This window comes from Rhynchophorus ferrugineus, unplaced genomic scaffold, assembly GCF_030347505.1.
Source record: "Rhynchophorus ferrugineus isolate W39M unplaced genomic scaffold, kcgeb_rfMv2 rfM7, whole genome shotgun sequence".
Taxonomy (NCBI): Eukaryota; Metazoa; Arthropoda; class Insecta; order Coleoptera; family Curculionidae; genus Rhynchophorus; species Rhynchophorus ferrugineus.
This window is the reverse complement of record NW_027472586.1, coordinates 7,827,263-7,839,755: the sequence shown is the minus strand read 5'-3', so window position 1 is coordinate 7,839,755 and position 12,493 is coordinate 7,827,263. Positions and strand designations below refer to the sequence as shown.

The 12,493-nt window shown below is 38.3% G+C and overlaps 2 protein-coding genes across 3 annotated transcripts; one reads left to right on the top strand and one right to left on the bottom strand.

The window, feature by feature from the left end:
- Nucleotides 1–10,070, bottom strand: LOC143199363 (proteasome adapter and scaffold protein ECM29). The gene is made up of 29 exons (XM_076409133.1): nucleotides 9,978–10,070; nucleotides 9,766–9,896; nucleotides 9,591–9,707; nucleotides 8,989–9,533; nucleotides 8,670–8,933; nucleotides 8,392–8,615; nucleotides 7,877–8,090; nucleotides 7,416–7,641; nucleotides 6,986–7,181; nucleotides 6,724–6,930; nucleotides 6,524–6,670; nucleotides 6,254–6,471; nucleotides 6,096–6,197; nucleotides 5,799–6,042; nucleotides 4,981–5,061; nucleotides 4,755–4,929; nucleotides 4,497–4,703; nucleotides 3,835–3,916; nucleotides 3,640–3,778; nucleotides 3,484–3,587; nucleotides 3,310–3,431; nucleotides 3,030–3,252; nucleotides 2,816–2,972; nucleotides 2,326–2,484; nucleotides 2,082–2,267; nucleotides 1,924–2,015; nucleotides 937–1,100; nucleotides 338–870; nucleotides 1–279 (listed from the first exon to the last, which is right to left on the bottom strand). The coding sequence occupies exons 1-29, from the start codon at nucleotides 10,000–10,002 to the stop codon at nucleotides 77–79; spliced, it is 5,487 nt and encodes a 1,828-aa protein (XP_076265248.1). The 5' UTR covers nucleotides 10,003–10,070; the 3' UTR covers nucleotides 1–76.
- A 264-nt stretch (nucleotides 10,071–10,334) lies between these two features.
- Nucleotides 10,335–12,155, top strand: Scgalpha (Sarcoglycan alpha). 2 transcript variants are annotated; one of them, XM_076409181.1, is made up of 6 exons: nucleotides 10,335–10,648; nucleotides 10,697–10,936; nucleotides 10,995–11,169; nucleotides 11,235–11,449; nucleotides 11,526–11,594; nucleotides 11,747–12,155. In XM_076409181.1, exons 1-6 carry the CDS (start codon nucleotides 10,341–10,343, stop codon nucleotides 11,970–11,972), a joined length of 1,233 nt encoding a protein of 410 aa, XP_076265296.1. In that variant the 5' UTR covers nucleotides 10,335–10,340; the 3' UTR covers nucleotides 11,973–12,155. The 2 variants fall into 2 exon arrangements, with proteins under 2 accessions (XP_076265296.1, XP_076265297.1); XM_076409182.1 differs by lacking the exon at nucleotides 11,526–11,594 and having other exon boundaries at nucleotides 10,336–10,648.
- Nucleotides 12,156–12,493: the final 338 nt, after the last annotated feature.

Sequence of the window (12,493 nt, the reverse complement as noted above, 5' to 3'; positions counted from 1 at the left end):
TAGTACTATAATGGTCAGTTTTTAATGAAATTCAATTATTACAAAATTAATCGAGCAATTAATCCAAGTCGCATCCTTAACTAAACATCTTCTTGATATCGTTCACCCTGCTCTTGATCTCCGGTTGAGTGTCGCTGAGTAAATCGGGAAGTGCGAGCGCGAACGCCCTGCCGACTTCCAGTTCTTGTTCTTTCGCGTCCGGGCAAGCTTTAAGCCGCGTCCCCAGACAGAAGATCACGTTCAAGGCCTCCTTTCTCAGTCGAGTGTGCTTAGGGATCCCTAAAAGACGTTGCGATGAGAAAATATGTGTTCGAACACGGGATGAAAATCGAGTTACCTAAGGAATAAGTAACCGCTTCCAAGATTTTCGTCACGATCTTTCCCAAGTCCCGTTTGTCGGCTTCGTCCAAGGAATTCTGCTTCAGGAGGAGGAGTTTATCGACGAAGTTATACAACGCCGAGAGAACGCTGACCTGCACCGATCTGGTCACCACCGGTAAAGTCTCCAGTATATGATCCACGACCAACTCCCGATATTTCTTCTGGGTGGCGTCGCTATTGCCTGGCCACGCCTTCCCCAAGGTCTCGTAAGCCTCCTCCTTGAGCTTAATGGCGTTCTCCCGACCCTTCTTGGCCTCCTGCGCGGACATGCCCTCCTCGTCGTCTTCGTTGCTTCCCCCACTACCTCTTAATGTCGACTCAATAATATTGTAAACTTCCTCGAACGTATCCATTTCCAAGGCAGACACGACCTCTCCCAAACACTGCCATGAACTGATCTTGTAACTGATCTCTTCCTTCTTAGATTCCTTCAGTACGGCGTCTATTATACTCTTTGGGTTTACTTCCGGGTCTTGTTTGACTGCGTCTCTGTAACAAATTGTGGATAGAGATGAGATCAGTCTGGACTGAATGAACCAAAAACAAACAACTTACTTGCAATTAGTACAAATGCTACTCAAAGCTTTCAGCAGTTTGTCTTTCCCATTCCACGTCCTACCACTTAATCCACTCAGCAAAATATTTAATAGTACATTTCGGTACTTGCTATCCATAGTAGTTCCCAGTTTGCTAGCGACTGTAGCTATAGCATTAGCGGCCTGAAATATTTTTTGAAACTTAGTTTTTCTAATTTGTGTTATTAATTAAAATTCCTATATCTGCTTTATACTGCTGATATCCCAACAGCAAAAGAAACAGTACCTGGAACTGCCGATAACCCAGTTATCATGACAAAAGATATATCTCTGTCTAAGGCTATAGAAAAAGTACAAGTAGCGGTCAACGATCAATGGATTGGAGACTAGAAAATACAGCTTAATAGCTCCAAATATATCTGTGTTAACTTTGCGTTGCGGCGAAATGATAAAAACCGAATTATATCACTTGACGGATGCCCGATTCCTCAAGCAGGATCAGCTAAATACCTCGCAATATATCTCGATGGTAGGTTAAATTGAAAACATCATGTTAGACAAAAAGCAGAGCAGATTAGACTCAAAGTCAAGCAACTGGACTCGTTAGTCGGAAAATACTCTACCTAAAATCCAATTTGACTTAAGATATTGGTTGATCAGTAAATTATAAAGCCAATTTGGACTTATAGAGTGAAAATATGGGGTTGCACTAAAACATCAAACGAACTAGTAATCCAACCCAGTCAAAATAAGGTTCTACGATTAATTAACAATGCTGCAAATCAAATGAATACTCGAAGTGATCAAAGATTTTGCCTTAAAACATGAAATAGGTTGCTAAATCACAGCAACGTGGAAGCAATACTGCTTCTGGACAACACGCAAGAAATCAGAAGATTGAAGCGAGCCAAACCTAATTAATTATTATTCCCGTACTCGCCCTGCTTGTGTATTAATGCAAGTACAACAGAACAGTGGTAATAAATTAATTAATATTCTACAATACCTGAGCTTTGCACGTCCACGACGGTGATTCCAGAGCTTCCTTTAACATTGCACAGATATTCTCAATATTTTGTCTAATTCCAGTTTCAGTGCCTATTATTTAAGAAAAATAAATAACGCATGAACGAGAAAATGTGTTTAAAACTCGTCCAAACTCACCGGGACTGTGTTCCGACCAAACCTCCGTCCAGACGTCCAGAGTATTTTGAGTTTCTGGCGTTTTATCCGCGTGCATTGCGAAGAAAACTAACGGTAGCACCACTTCCGAATGGGATTTTAAAATCTCTTGGTTATGAACGCCTATGGACTGAATAGTGTGGGCACAAGCTGATCTGATGGAATCGTCTATGAGGCCATAATAAAAGTTGTTTTGAACGTTCATGATTCGCCTTTTAAATCCTACCTTCCCTTTCGAAATACCACAGTTTCAGTTTGTCAAAGAGCTTGTCTAAGCTGGATTCTTTGGAAGTAGAGACCAAATGGCCGATGGCGGTGGCGTAATGTTTTCTTATCGCGGAATTGCGGTCGGTCAGTCCGTTAACTAACGTGGCCAAGAACTTGCCTATCGAAGGAGGCGTAAAAGTATAACAAAAACCGCACTGTAATTGGATTAAGTGAGTGAAAAACTGATCCACGTTTTCTAAATACCATTTTGTCGGAGTAAGTTGCTGCTATCAATTATGTTCTTATAAATAAATATCATTCCTCGATCAAAGTTTACTTTCTTACTTTAAAATGAAGTTTTTTGAGTTGTTTCTACATAACTATTATTTTTATTACTGAAAGACAAATGCCTGATGGTTAAAATGCAATTTTATGTTAGGTTTCAGATACCAAGGAAGAATGTTGTAAAAGCGGATTACTTTTTCACACGGTTATAATATACTTTTTACCTGAGTAGGGTTGAATGTCTTTCCCTAATTGCACCACAAGCAACGTGATAAAGTGCGCGCACGCAATCCTAGTACCCAGACCGACCGAACCCTTCATCAGTTCCACGATTTTAGGAACCAACTCCTCCAGAATGGTAGCGTCGGCATATTGCAAGCTCTAAAACAACAGTACAGTGAAATAACGGATCCGGCCGATATAATCGATAGTACGAACTTTCGACACCGTTTCCGTGGTGAAATGCGACTTGGCGATGGACGCCCTAGCGCTATCGATTGCTTCCTGCGCCTGAGACTGCCCTCCCATCATCGTACTAAGATAAGACAATTTGGCGGACTCCAGTTCGCTGGTGGCCTGAAGCAACGCGGGAATCAGCTTGGGCAAGAATGGTTTCAGCTGTTTCCCTGCCGAGGAAACTAATTCTGAGACAGTTTGCAAACTGAAAACGACATTTGTAAATCAACAAGTATTTCCTATCGAACCGTGTTCGGTTTACCTGATGAGACGTATTTCAGTAACAGTATGAGTTATTCCGGTATTTAATAGTGGAGGAAGGATAGCTTCTACCATTTTTACTCCGGCTTTTCCCTGACTAATATCACATCCTCTGATACACAGCTAAAAAAAGGGATAAGTAGCAACGTATTTCGACATCTAGCAATCAACGAACCTTGCTGAGAATTCGCGTTGTTCTGGTGGCGGTCAATCTTGTCTGTTCGTGATGGTCGTCCATCACTCTGAATAGTTTTCCCCACAGCTCATCCATGGCATCAACTATGGCAATAGAACGTGGTAAAACCGACAAGAGATCGAACACAAAGCTTACCCGCATCGTGAATTGATCTGTTGGGAGATCCCTTCAAGAAATCCTGTAACGCCAAGCAACAGGATTGTCTGACTCTATATTGAGATGAATTGATATTGTCCAATAGATCCCGCAGAATTTCGTTATAGTACTGGTCGAGCTAATAAAAACGTCAATTGGATACTGTAAGGAATTACACACATTCGTTTAGCTTACCATTTTTTGTGGTTCTGATACCAGTACCCTCCATATATTGGCCATGGACATTTGAATGCTGGGAGTTGGATCATACTGGTACCTACAAGTCCCAGCAGATGTTAAATGATGTCGCATATTTCGAAAAACAATTTACGTTTTTTAAAATGCTGTTTTATTAGTTCTTTCTCCTTTAGCGGAAATTCGTTTTTTAAAATTGGTAATTGTTATTGGAAGAGTGTCTTAAGATGAGCCACTCCATGGTTACATGGTTCCTACAGTCCATACCATGCAAACATTTTGTTCAGGATGCCAGAGAGATAAATGAGTAAAATTGTTAATTATATTTGTAAAATTCTAATAGTTACTTGGATCTCTCCGGCAGATTGTCAGTCAATGTCTGATGACATTTTGTTACCGCATCGCACGAAAATGTTCACGATTCAGTTCCATTTTTTGCCGAGACGAAACTTTCAACTAAATATAAAATAAACAAATAGCGTCCGTGCGACAAAATGTTCTGAGTACGTATATCGTCAAAAATGTCAAACTTTACGATGGAACCGTCACATGGACTCACACGACAACAGTGTTGCCAATTCCCGAAATATAAACAGTGACCCTCGTACTTTGTTAAATAAAAATGTGATGTGGAACATACCTCATATATTAAAGTAAATTACCTGTAAAGCTTCGGTATGATATCTGGTAAGAAATTCTTCAGATCTTCTCCGCATTTCTCAGCTATGGTCGAAAAACCGAAAGCGGCTCCTTTCTTGGAGTTCCAGATGGCGTTGTGGTTCGCCAAATGCATGAACTGGTAAATCAAGTCGGGCTTATTTAAATCGGAGGCCAGGGAACACAACTCCTTATAAGTGGTCAGGTTTCCCCTGTAACACGATGCCTATTAAAATAACCGAAAGAAAGGCGAAATTTCGTACCCTGTAGGAGCCTTCCCCAGTTGTCCCTCCTCGAATAACTTGGTATCGCTGGATATTTGACCTACGCCTCTGGATCCTGACGTAAGTTGCTTTACCAAAGCAGCGAGCAGTTCTTCGGATTTATATGTATCATAAACAACACACAGACCTTTGGAAGCGACGTCTTGGACTATGTCTGTAACAGTACTAGGTAACATAATAATTCTGGCGTAGGATTGTTAATTACCATTGTTTTCACTCAGGAAGCCCATAAAAGTGTTCTGCAATTCCTGCAAGCGTTTTTTAATAGGTTCCCGTTCTCCACACCCTGAAGAAGATCCAAATTTTGTAACAAGTTTTATATGAAACTTGTGTGCAATATGTTGAATTGCAAATGAAATTTACAGGCTCCTAAAAATAGGAGTGAAATAGATTTGAGTGAATTTGAATGTCCTATGCAAATATAGGGGAGATTCATTTAGAATGAGATAAACTGGTACCACTTGTTTGATTCCTCTAAACATGCAGAGAAGGTTTTATAGATTTGGAGTTTACTGTTCTTGCAGATGTGTGGGTATATTGATGTTGTGATGCTCTAGTAGTATTTCAGGCAACACGATATTGGTATTTTCTCTTCTAAAATGTAGACATTGGATATACCAACTGTCCCTTCCCCTCATGTGATGAATAACACCAGTAATTGTACGACTCCATTTTACGAGGGTGGTTTAAATATGATACCATCTGACGGTGAGATCATAAAATGCTTGTCCCCTAGATTATAAATATCAAGTAATTGATATATAATAATAATAATTATTAAGCTATTAAACCATTTCATATTAATCAATTACCTGGATTGATTACTTGATTTTAATCTTTAGTTATGGCTTTGCAAAGGTATGTAGAAGTATGTAGAAGAATATGTAGAAGTATGTAGAAGAGTATGTAGAACTTTATAGAAGCCAACATGGTCTAATATTTAAATCTTGTGATTTTTTTCATTAATTAGTAGATTATTAGATCGAAAAAACAGTTTTCATTTACAAGAACTTAATAATGTACCTTTAATAACTGCTAATAGCCAAATGCACGAAGCCTGTTTTGAGTTTGGGTGAGTTTGTGAAGCCAGCCGCAACAACTCCCCCAGTAACCAGTCCAGATGATCGTCTTCCAAACGCTCTGTGGTACTGGGCGCGTAATCCTTGGGTAGGACTTTCCACGAGTTGCGGGCCTCTGCTGACCAAACGCTTTGACAGCCCATTACCAGGGACTCGCCAATAGTGAAATGAACCTCTACATCTTTGGTCTGGAAGAGAAATATTCTGGAATAGATAAATTCACTTCAATTATCGTACCCACCTCCTTAGCGGTGTGTAGCAATCCCTGGAGGACTTTCTTGGTATGTACGAATCTTTCACCGACACATATCAGACCCAAGGATCTCGCAGCTTTCTCCCTGGCCTGCAACAGACCCTGTCAGTATCACAAGTTACATAATAACGACACTTTGAACAAACTTTTGCAGATAATTTCACATTATTCATGATATCAAGTAGTTTTTCAACTAATTGTAGCTTGGTAATGCTTGATATAGCCGGTCTTTTCGCATCAGGGCTATCCGTCGAGGGGGTAGATTTACCATTGTCTAATGGTAATCCCTGTATCCTTCCAATACCACCCAAACTAGTACAGGCAGCTCCCGCCAGAAGCTGGTTCGAATGTTTCAAAAAAGATGCTGAAAATCGAGATAATTAGCTTATTACATTAATCACTAATGATATCCCTACCGAGTGTTTCGATGGCACTCCTGATTAGCTCGTTATTTTCCATTAAGGTATTCTCCCACTTTTTCTTTAATATAAAATACTCTATACAATTTCCGATTGCCAGCAGAGCTCCGTGTTGAGCTTCCAAGCTTTTGCTTGTTGTCTGGCCTGGAAAGCATTCAATTAAGCATGTCTTCTCATTAATTAACTACCAATATTACCAATCAAATATTTTATTGCTTCAATGAAAGCAGCGTCATCTACCGTTTCAACCAAAACCAATGAATATAACACGGCATTATATTCCCTGACTTCCTCTTTAGTGTTGTTCAGTTGGTCTCTCAACCACTGCACATCCTTTGCGACCAAACTCTTAAGTTCCGGCACTGAAGCAATCAACTCCGTCATGCAGCTTAACGGTTCAATTGCTAAAACGGCGAAAGATGTCGAAAAACCAGACGCGGATAATGTGCTATCACCAACCTGGATGTGCTAGCAGTAACCTCCTAATTAAGGACCCGTATTGCACCAAAACGTTATTTTTCTTAACGCATTTCTCGAACAGTTCGCGGAGATGCTTTGAAATTGTCGGTGAATACTCGCAAGGGTGTTTCAACACTTCTCGCGTAAGAGGTACGTCCAGATCCCTAATCAGGCATAAGCGGAGATACAGTAAAATCTACAAAATAGGGACGTAAACCAACAATGAATGCTTGTCTCATAGCTGTAATAATTCGTCATATAGTCTAACGTTGATTCCTCCGATCTATGTCACTCGAGAATAATCCGTAATTTTTTGTGTGTTGTTTTTTTAGTAAATTCGCTTTTATGGTATATCATTTTAGCATATCCACTGATACAAATCGATGTTAGGTAAAATGAAGAATTACTGTATACCATATTCCTTACTTACCTCCTTGTACGTATTGACATCGAAAGGTAACGTATGATTCCCATAAACAACGTGTTTCTTCTTATCTTCCATATTTATCTCGGCCTCATAATGTACATAACCGGTAATCTCTTCAAACGAAGGCATACTTACGCACTTGTCCGATGTCTCTTTGGCCAGGTCTACGTCGTTCTTGCGAGAAGAACCGTATAGTGATTTGAACGCATCTTGAGACACCTCGTCCTTCCTTTAACAGTTAAACTGAATAAACCTGTGCTGTGGAATTATGATTATATGGACTCATATAGCGTCCAAGTCAAAGTTAACTAGCTGCAACTAGATTTTAAGTTATATCCAGGAGAATTCACAGTGGGTGTGATTGGTAGATCATGAAACCAGATCTCAGATGACTATTTTTGATCAAAATTTATGATAAAACTGTATTTTATAAAACAGAGAGATGGTTCTGAATTCTCACTTACCTGTCTCCCGTACCAAGTAACAACAAAAATTTCGATGGTACATGATCCGGCGGAAATATCGTGGCCAGTGTACGGACGCTCGCAAATCGAACCATCGGTTCCTCCGAGCTCATATTTATCTTGATCAAGGCGAACAGGAGCTGCAACCTTCCATCCTTATTCGCCTCGCTGGGGAATATGTCGTGTTTGTACGCTAGTATTAGGTTTAACAGACCTGTGTAGAAGGGAGTAAAAAGAAATAACATTTTATTCGAGAAAAATACTTTAGGGTGAATATATTATTAATATATCTAGTTAAAAAGAAGTAAATCATTTATTCATCTTGGATAAAAACGTGACTCGAAAAATGGTTAAGCAGCTCAAGATTGTTTTTTTTTTGTTACCTTAGCAACCAGATAATGTTTTTCTTTGTCTCAGAGATGATAACATAACTAGCATGACAAAAGTGAGGCTATTATGGTTTAAAAAAGACAAATGAAGTACCGCTCTCCATATAAAAGATAAACGACACTTACCCTCCCTCACTTGTATTTTCATATCCGGATTAGCGACTTCCAGGTGTTTAAAGTACAGCTCCAGTAATCCCACATCTTCAAACACAGTCTGGGGAAATTTCTGAGCTAGCATACCTATCGTAACGTAGGCCTGACCTTTGTGCACGTCCTCGCCCTCTTTGATCTGTTTAATGAGACCAGCCAATAAAACTGGAGCCACCTTACTTATGGTATCACCAGTCGCACTAAAAGGATTACCAGTGTCTTTAAATCACCTTCACATCCAAACATTCACTTACTATCTGATCAAATTATTAGTGAAATTCAGAGCTAATGTTTTCAATCTGGTATTGGTGTTCTCCCCATATAAACTGTCGAATATGACCTGAATACTGGCAGGAAAAAGGAAACCTGCATCTGTCACTCTACACAAATAAGTAAGCAGTTTTAATCTGAGCCTTGTACTGGCAGGTACCTTTTTCAAGTCTTGTTTGGGTACTTTTGTACCCAAAAACAATGTAAATAATGGTTGAGAGATTTGACATGATCCCCAATCTACTGACCTAAATATATTGTGGTTTTTATCGAAATATTACATGCTGTTCAGTTCCAACATACCCTATGACTTTCTTCAATTCCATATCTGCTAAGTTTGCAACGGCAAATCTAGTATCTGCAGCTGCTATTATGAAATGAGGTAGGATGTCTTCATTTTTGAAAACACCATGAGCTAGGAACTTTACTATACCCAGCTTAATTTCTTCCAGTTCCTCTGGCTTCATAGGATTGTTATTAGTTATACGCTTATATGTCATTTCACTCATACCAGGAGGAACTGGAAGTGAAACATTGCTTGACTGAGCTTCCCCAGAAGGGGACTGTGGTGACAATGCACTATAAGGTAACAGAAGCATATCTAACAATAATTCTAACAAATGTTTAGAAATTTGAGGTTTTTCATTTAACCCAAATAATGTAGCAACCTTTTCAGGCTCTGTAGGAACCTTAACTTTTCCTAGCAATGGTATTAGCAACAATAACAAACTGTCCATATGAGTAACTGGTTTATTTTGTAGAGCATTTAATACCATGGGTACTAGTTCAGCTTGTTTTTCAATTTCTAGCCGTGGAAATCCAGATTTTATATAAATAATAGTGAAATTCTGAAATATATTTATATAATAATAGCAGAAAAATGTTCAAATATGTATGCAACTTACAGTAACAAAAGAAGTAGCTTCTGGATCTTGATACTGTGTTAATAAAGCTTCTATAGGTAACTGTACTAATGGTCTAGTTTTAATTCGTCTATTTACATGTATTAGCAACTCCATTACCTTGATAAAAAATGAACAATATAAAAAAACAACTTCCATAATCCATAAAGAATAATACCTTTTTACGAACACCTTCTTGTTGTGATGACAACTTAAGTAAAACTGGCGGTAGAAACTTGCATAAAACATTTTGCAATTGTTCGTCAGTTTCTGCAGAACCTAATCTAAGAAAAACCCTTTCCAGGAGCACTGAAAATAAAATATACACGTATTATGCAAATTGCTAGTCATTCATTGATATCAATAAATATTTTTAAATTTAATACCCACTTAATTCATCCACAGCTCCTGCCATGACTAAACTATTTTGGAATATAAAAGAAAATATTGACACTCAGCTGTTGTTTTCTTGTCAGATGTTTTAATATCATTATTGCTGGTTGTCTACCTTCATTACAAAAGCTTTAATTTTTTTAAGAAGAAACCAGCAAAAAATTGGTTAGTATACTGCTTTTACAGATTTCTTTATCCATTTTATCCTGTTTAGTATACATAATACTTTACAGTTAAAAAACTACTTTCTCCTCTATCCCTACATCATCTGCTAGATGGCAGCACAGTAAAATTTAAAAATAAAATTGATTGTATTTTTGCATTGATCTAAATAAAACATTGCTCCTTTACTGTAGCGAAATGTGTCTACGAGTCGTGTTTTTCTTATTTTTTAGCGTTGCTTTTGCAAGAGATCATAATGTGTTAATGACCGAAGTTTTTGAGATTATCATAGATCCTCCTATGTTTAACTGGACTTACGAAGGGAGAAAGGATCAGTTTGTTTACGAAGCCTCCTTGGCCCATTCTCCAGACTTACCGTCTTGGATCCATTACGTTTCCAGCGAGAAACACCATTCGGGTTTCCTTTATGGAGTACCGCCTAATCATAAAAAATCTATTGTACCGCTGCAAGTGGTGGGGTTGAATAAAAAAAATTACGAGACCAGGTAATACCGATTCTATTACATTATCAATGGTAAAAGACCCTATTGCAGAGTAGAGAACTTAAATATCGTTATTCAGGAGAAACGCAGCCCCGCCAGGTACGAGGTACACCTGAAAATCGACAATCTCAACGTGGAAGACATGTTCGAGGTAGAAAAAATGGAAGCTCTAAAAGACATCTTCAGAATTCACTTGTGGCGGGATTCCGAAGAGGATCTCTATGTAACTTTTTTGGAAAGCGCCGTGGAAATGGGAGCGAGGAAACCCGTTAATCCCAATGAGGGGGAAGGGTCTGTTTTATAGGTTTTTTAAGTATACATCCGTTGACGTTTATTAACTTGAATACAGGGTGATAGTAAGGCTGGGGAGCGAAATAGTGTTCTCTTCAGAATTATTGGAGTTGCAAGAGGAAATCAGGCCTTTATATAAAATGCAGCCTTGCCCTAGGGATTATAAAAGGACATCGGTGGAGAGGTTCTTCAGAGATGTTGGTTTTGCTCTGGATTGGTGTTCTTTTCGATTGGTAAAATAACCCCCGTATTGTTCCCAAATGTATAATTTAATTTCATCAATTTCAAAATTGTACAGATCCAGAAAGAAGAAAATAATAATTCGGCCATGCATAAATCAACATTCGCTCATGGGGATGAGTTTGATGATGAATGGCAACCCGTGTCCAGAGATACCATACCAATTCGCAGCTATAATAGGGAACTAGCGATAACCATAACAATACCTACGATTATAATGCTGGTTCTAGTATTAGCTTTAACATTCATTCTTTGTTTCCAACACGAAGACCTGTAAGTACTTTTCCACCTAATTAAAATTAAATATGTTGAATGGTTATTAGAGAAGCGCCTGTTGATATTTTTCCAGAAATGATGAGCAAAGTGACTTTTTCTTAGACAATTTATTCCACATTTGCCTGGATTGGCATAAGGGGAGGTAAAAAGTGTTAGTGTGAAACTAAAAGCGCGAGACCATTTTGTTTTTTACTACCATCGAAGTAATATTGGTTTTCTTAAAACTTTTTGAAACTTGTGTGCTTAATATCTGATCATTATACCATAGTAAATGATTATTTTCCTGTGTTGTAGTATCGACGTATCAGAACAACCTGCAGGTTACCTTCCCAGGAACACCACAGCTTCTTTTCAAGCTCTTTCTCTGGCCAACCATGCCTTGGGACATGACCTGCCTTCAGACATGCTGCTCCTCAACCGTAGTCACACAGATAGTCCCAACTCTACCCTGAACAGGGGCGTTCACTGTCGTCCGAGCCCTCCGCCCTATATCAGACCGAAATTCAAGCCAGAAATTTGACAAAACCAGGAGGATGATGGAGGAAAGACGTGGTACTGCTGAGTATTAGACAAAATATGAAAGGAGTAGGAGTTGCTACGTAGTTGATTCATATCATACTGGATCAGTTAGATTTTTTCTAGTCAATATATAGTTACCATTCATTTTTTATTTACGAAAATACCAATAAATATTTGTTTAAAATGTATCGTTTTATTTTAAAATATCCAGTAGCACGGTAAAATATTTTTTGTTTATGTATGTTTTACGATAACGCGATGGTCAATAATTCTACTTACATATTAACCTTTTTGAAATTTTTCGTAGTGTGAAACCAATTGGACCTTTAAAGGTAAGCGTGATATTAATTGTTAATTATAAATTATTGAAAATAATATATCGACAAAACGAATATTAGGTTACTTTCAAAAATAAATTAATAAAATACAGCAATCTGTATTAAATTAATTCACCGGTATTTTCTCAAAAACCAATATATTTAACCAATTTAAATTTTGACGTACGAAAAAAGCTTATAAAAA

Bases quoted from the DNA above. Each gene is read 5' to 3' on its own strand.
- LOC143199363 (XM_076409133.1), bottom strand. From the start codon at position 10,002: ATGGCAGGAGCTGTGGATGAATTAA. The intron at 9,708-9,765 runs GTATTATTCTTT...TTTTTTATCAAG, and splicing joins AAGAAGGTGTTCGTAAAAAG to GTAATGGAGTTGCTAATACA. The intron at 7,642-7,876 runs GTAAGTGAGAAT...TAACTGTTAAAG, and splicing joins TTACTTGGTACGGGAGACAG to GAAGGACGAGGTGTCTCAAG.
- Scgalpha (XM_076409181.1), top strand. From the start codon at position 10,341: ATGTGTCTACGAGTCGTGTTTTTCTTATTTTTTAGCGTTGCTTTTGCA. The intron at 10,937-10,994 runs GTCTGTTTTATA...ACTTGAATACAG, and splicing joins AATCCCAATGAGGGGGAAGG to GGTGATAGTAAGGCTGGGGA. The intron at 11,170-11,234 runs GTAAAATAACCC...AAAATTGTACAG, and splicing joins ATTGGTGTTCTTTTCGATTG to ATCCAGAAAGAAGAAAATAA.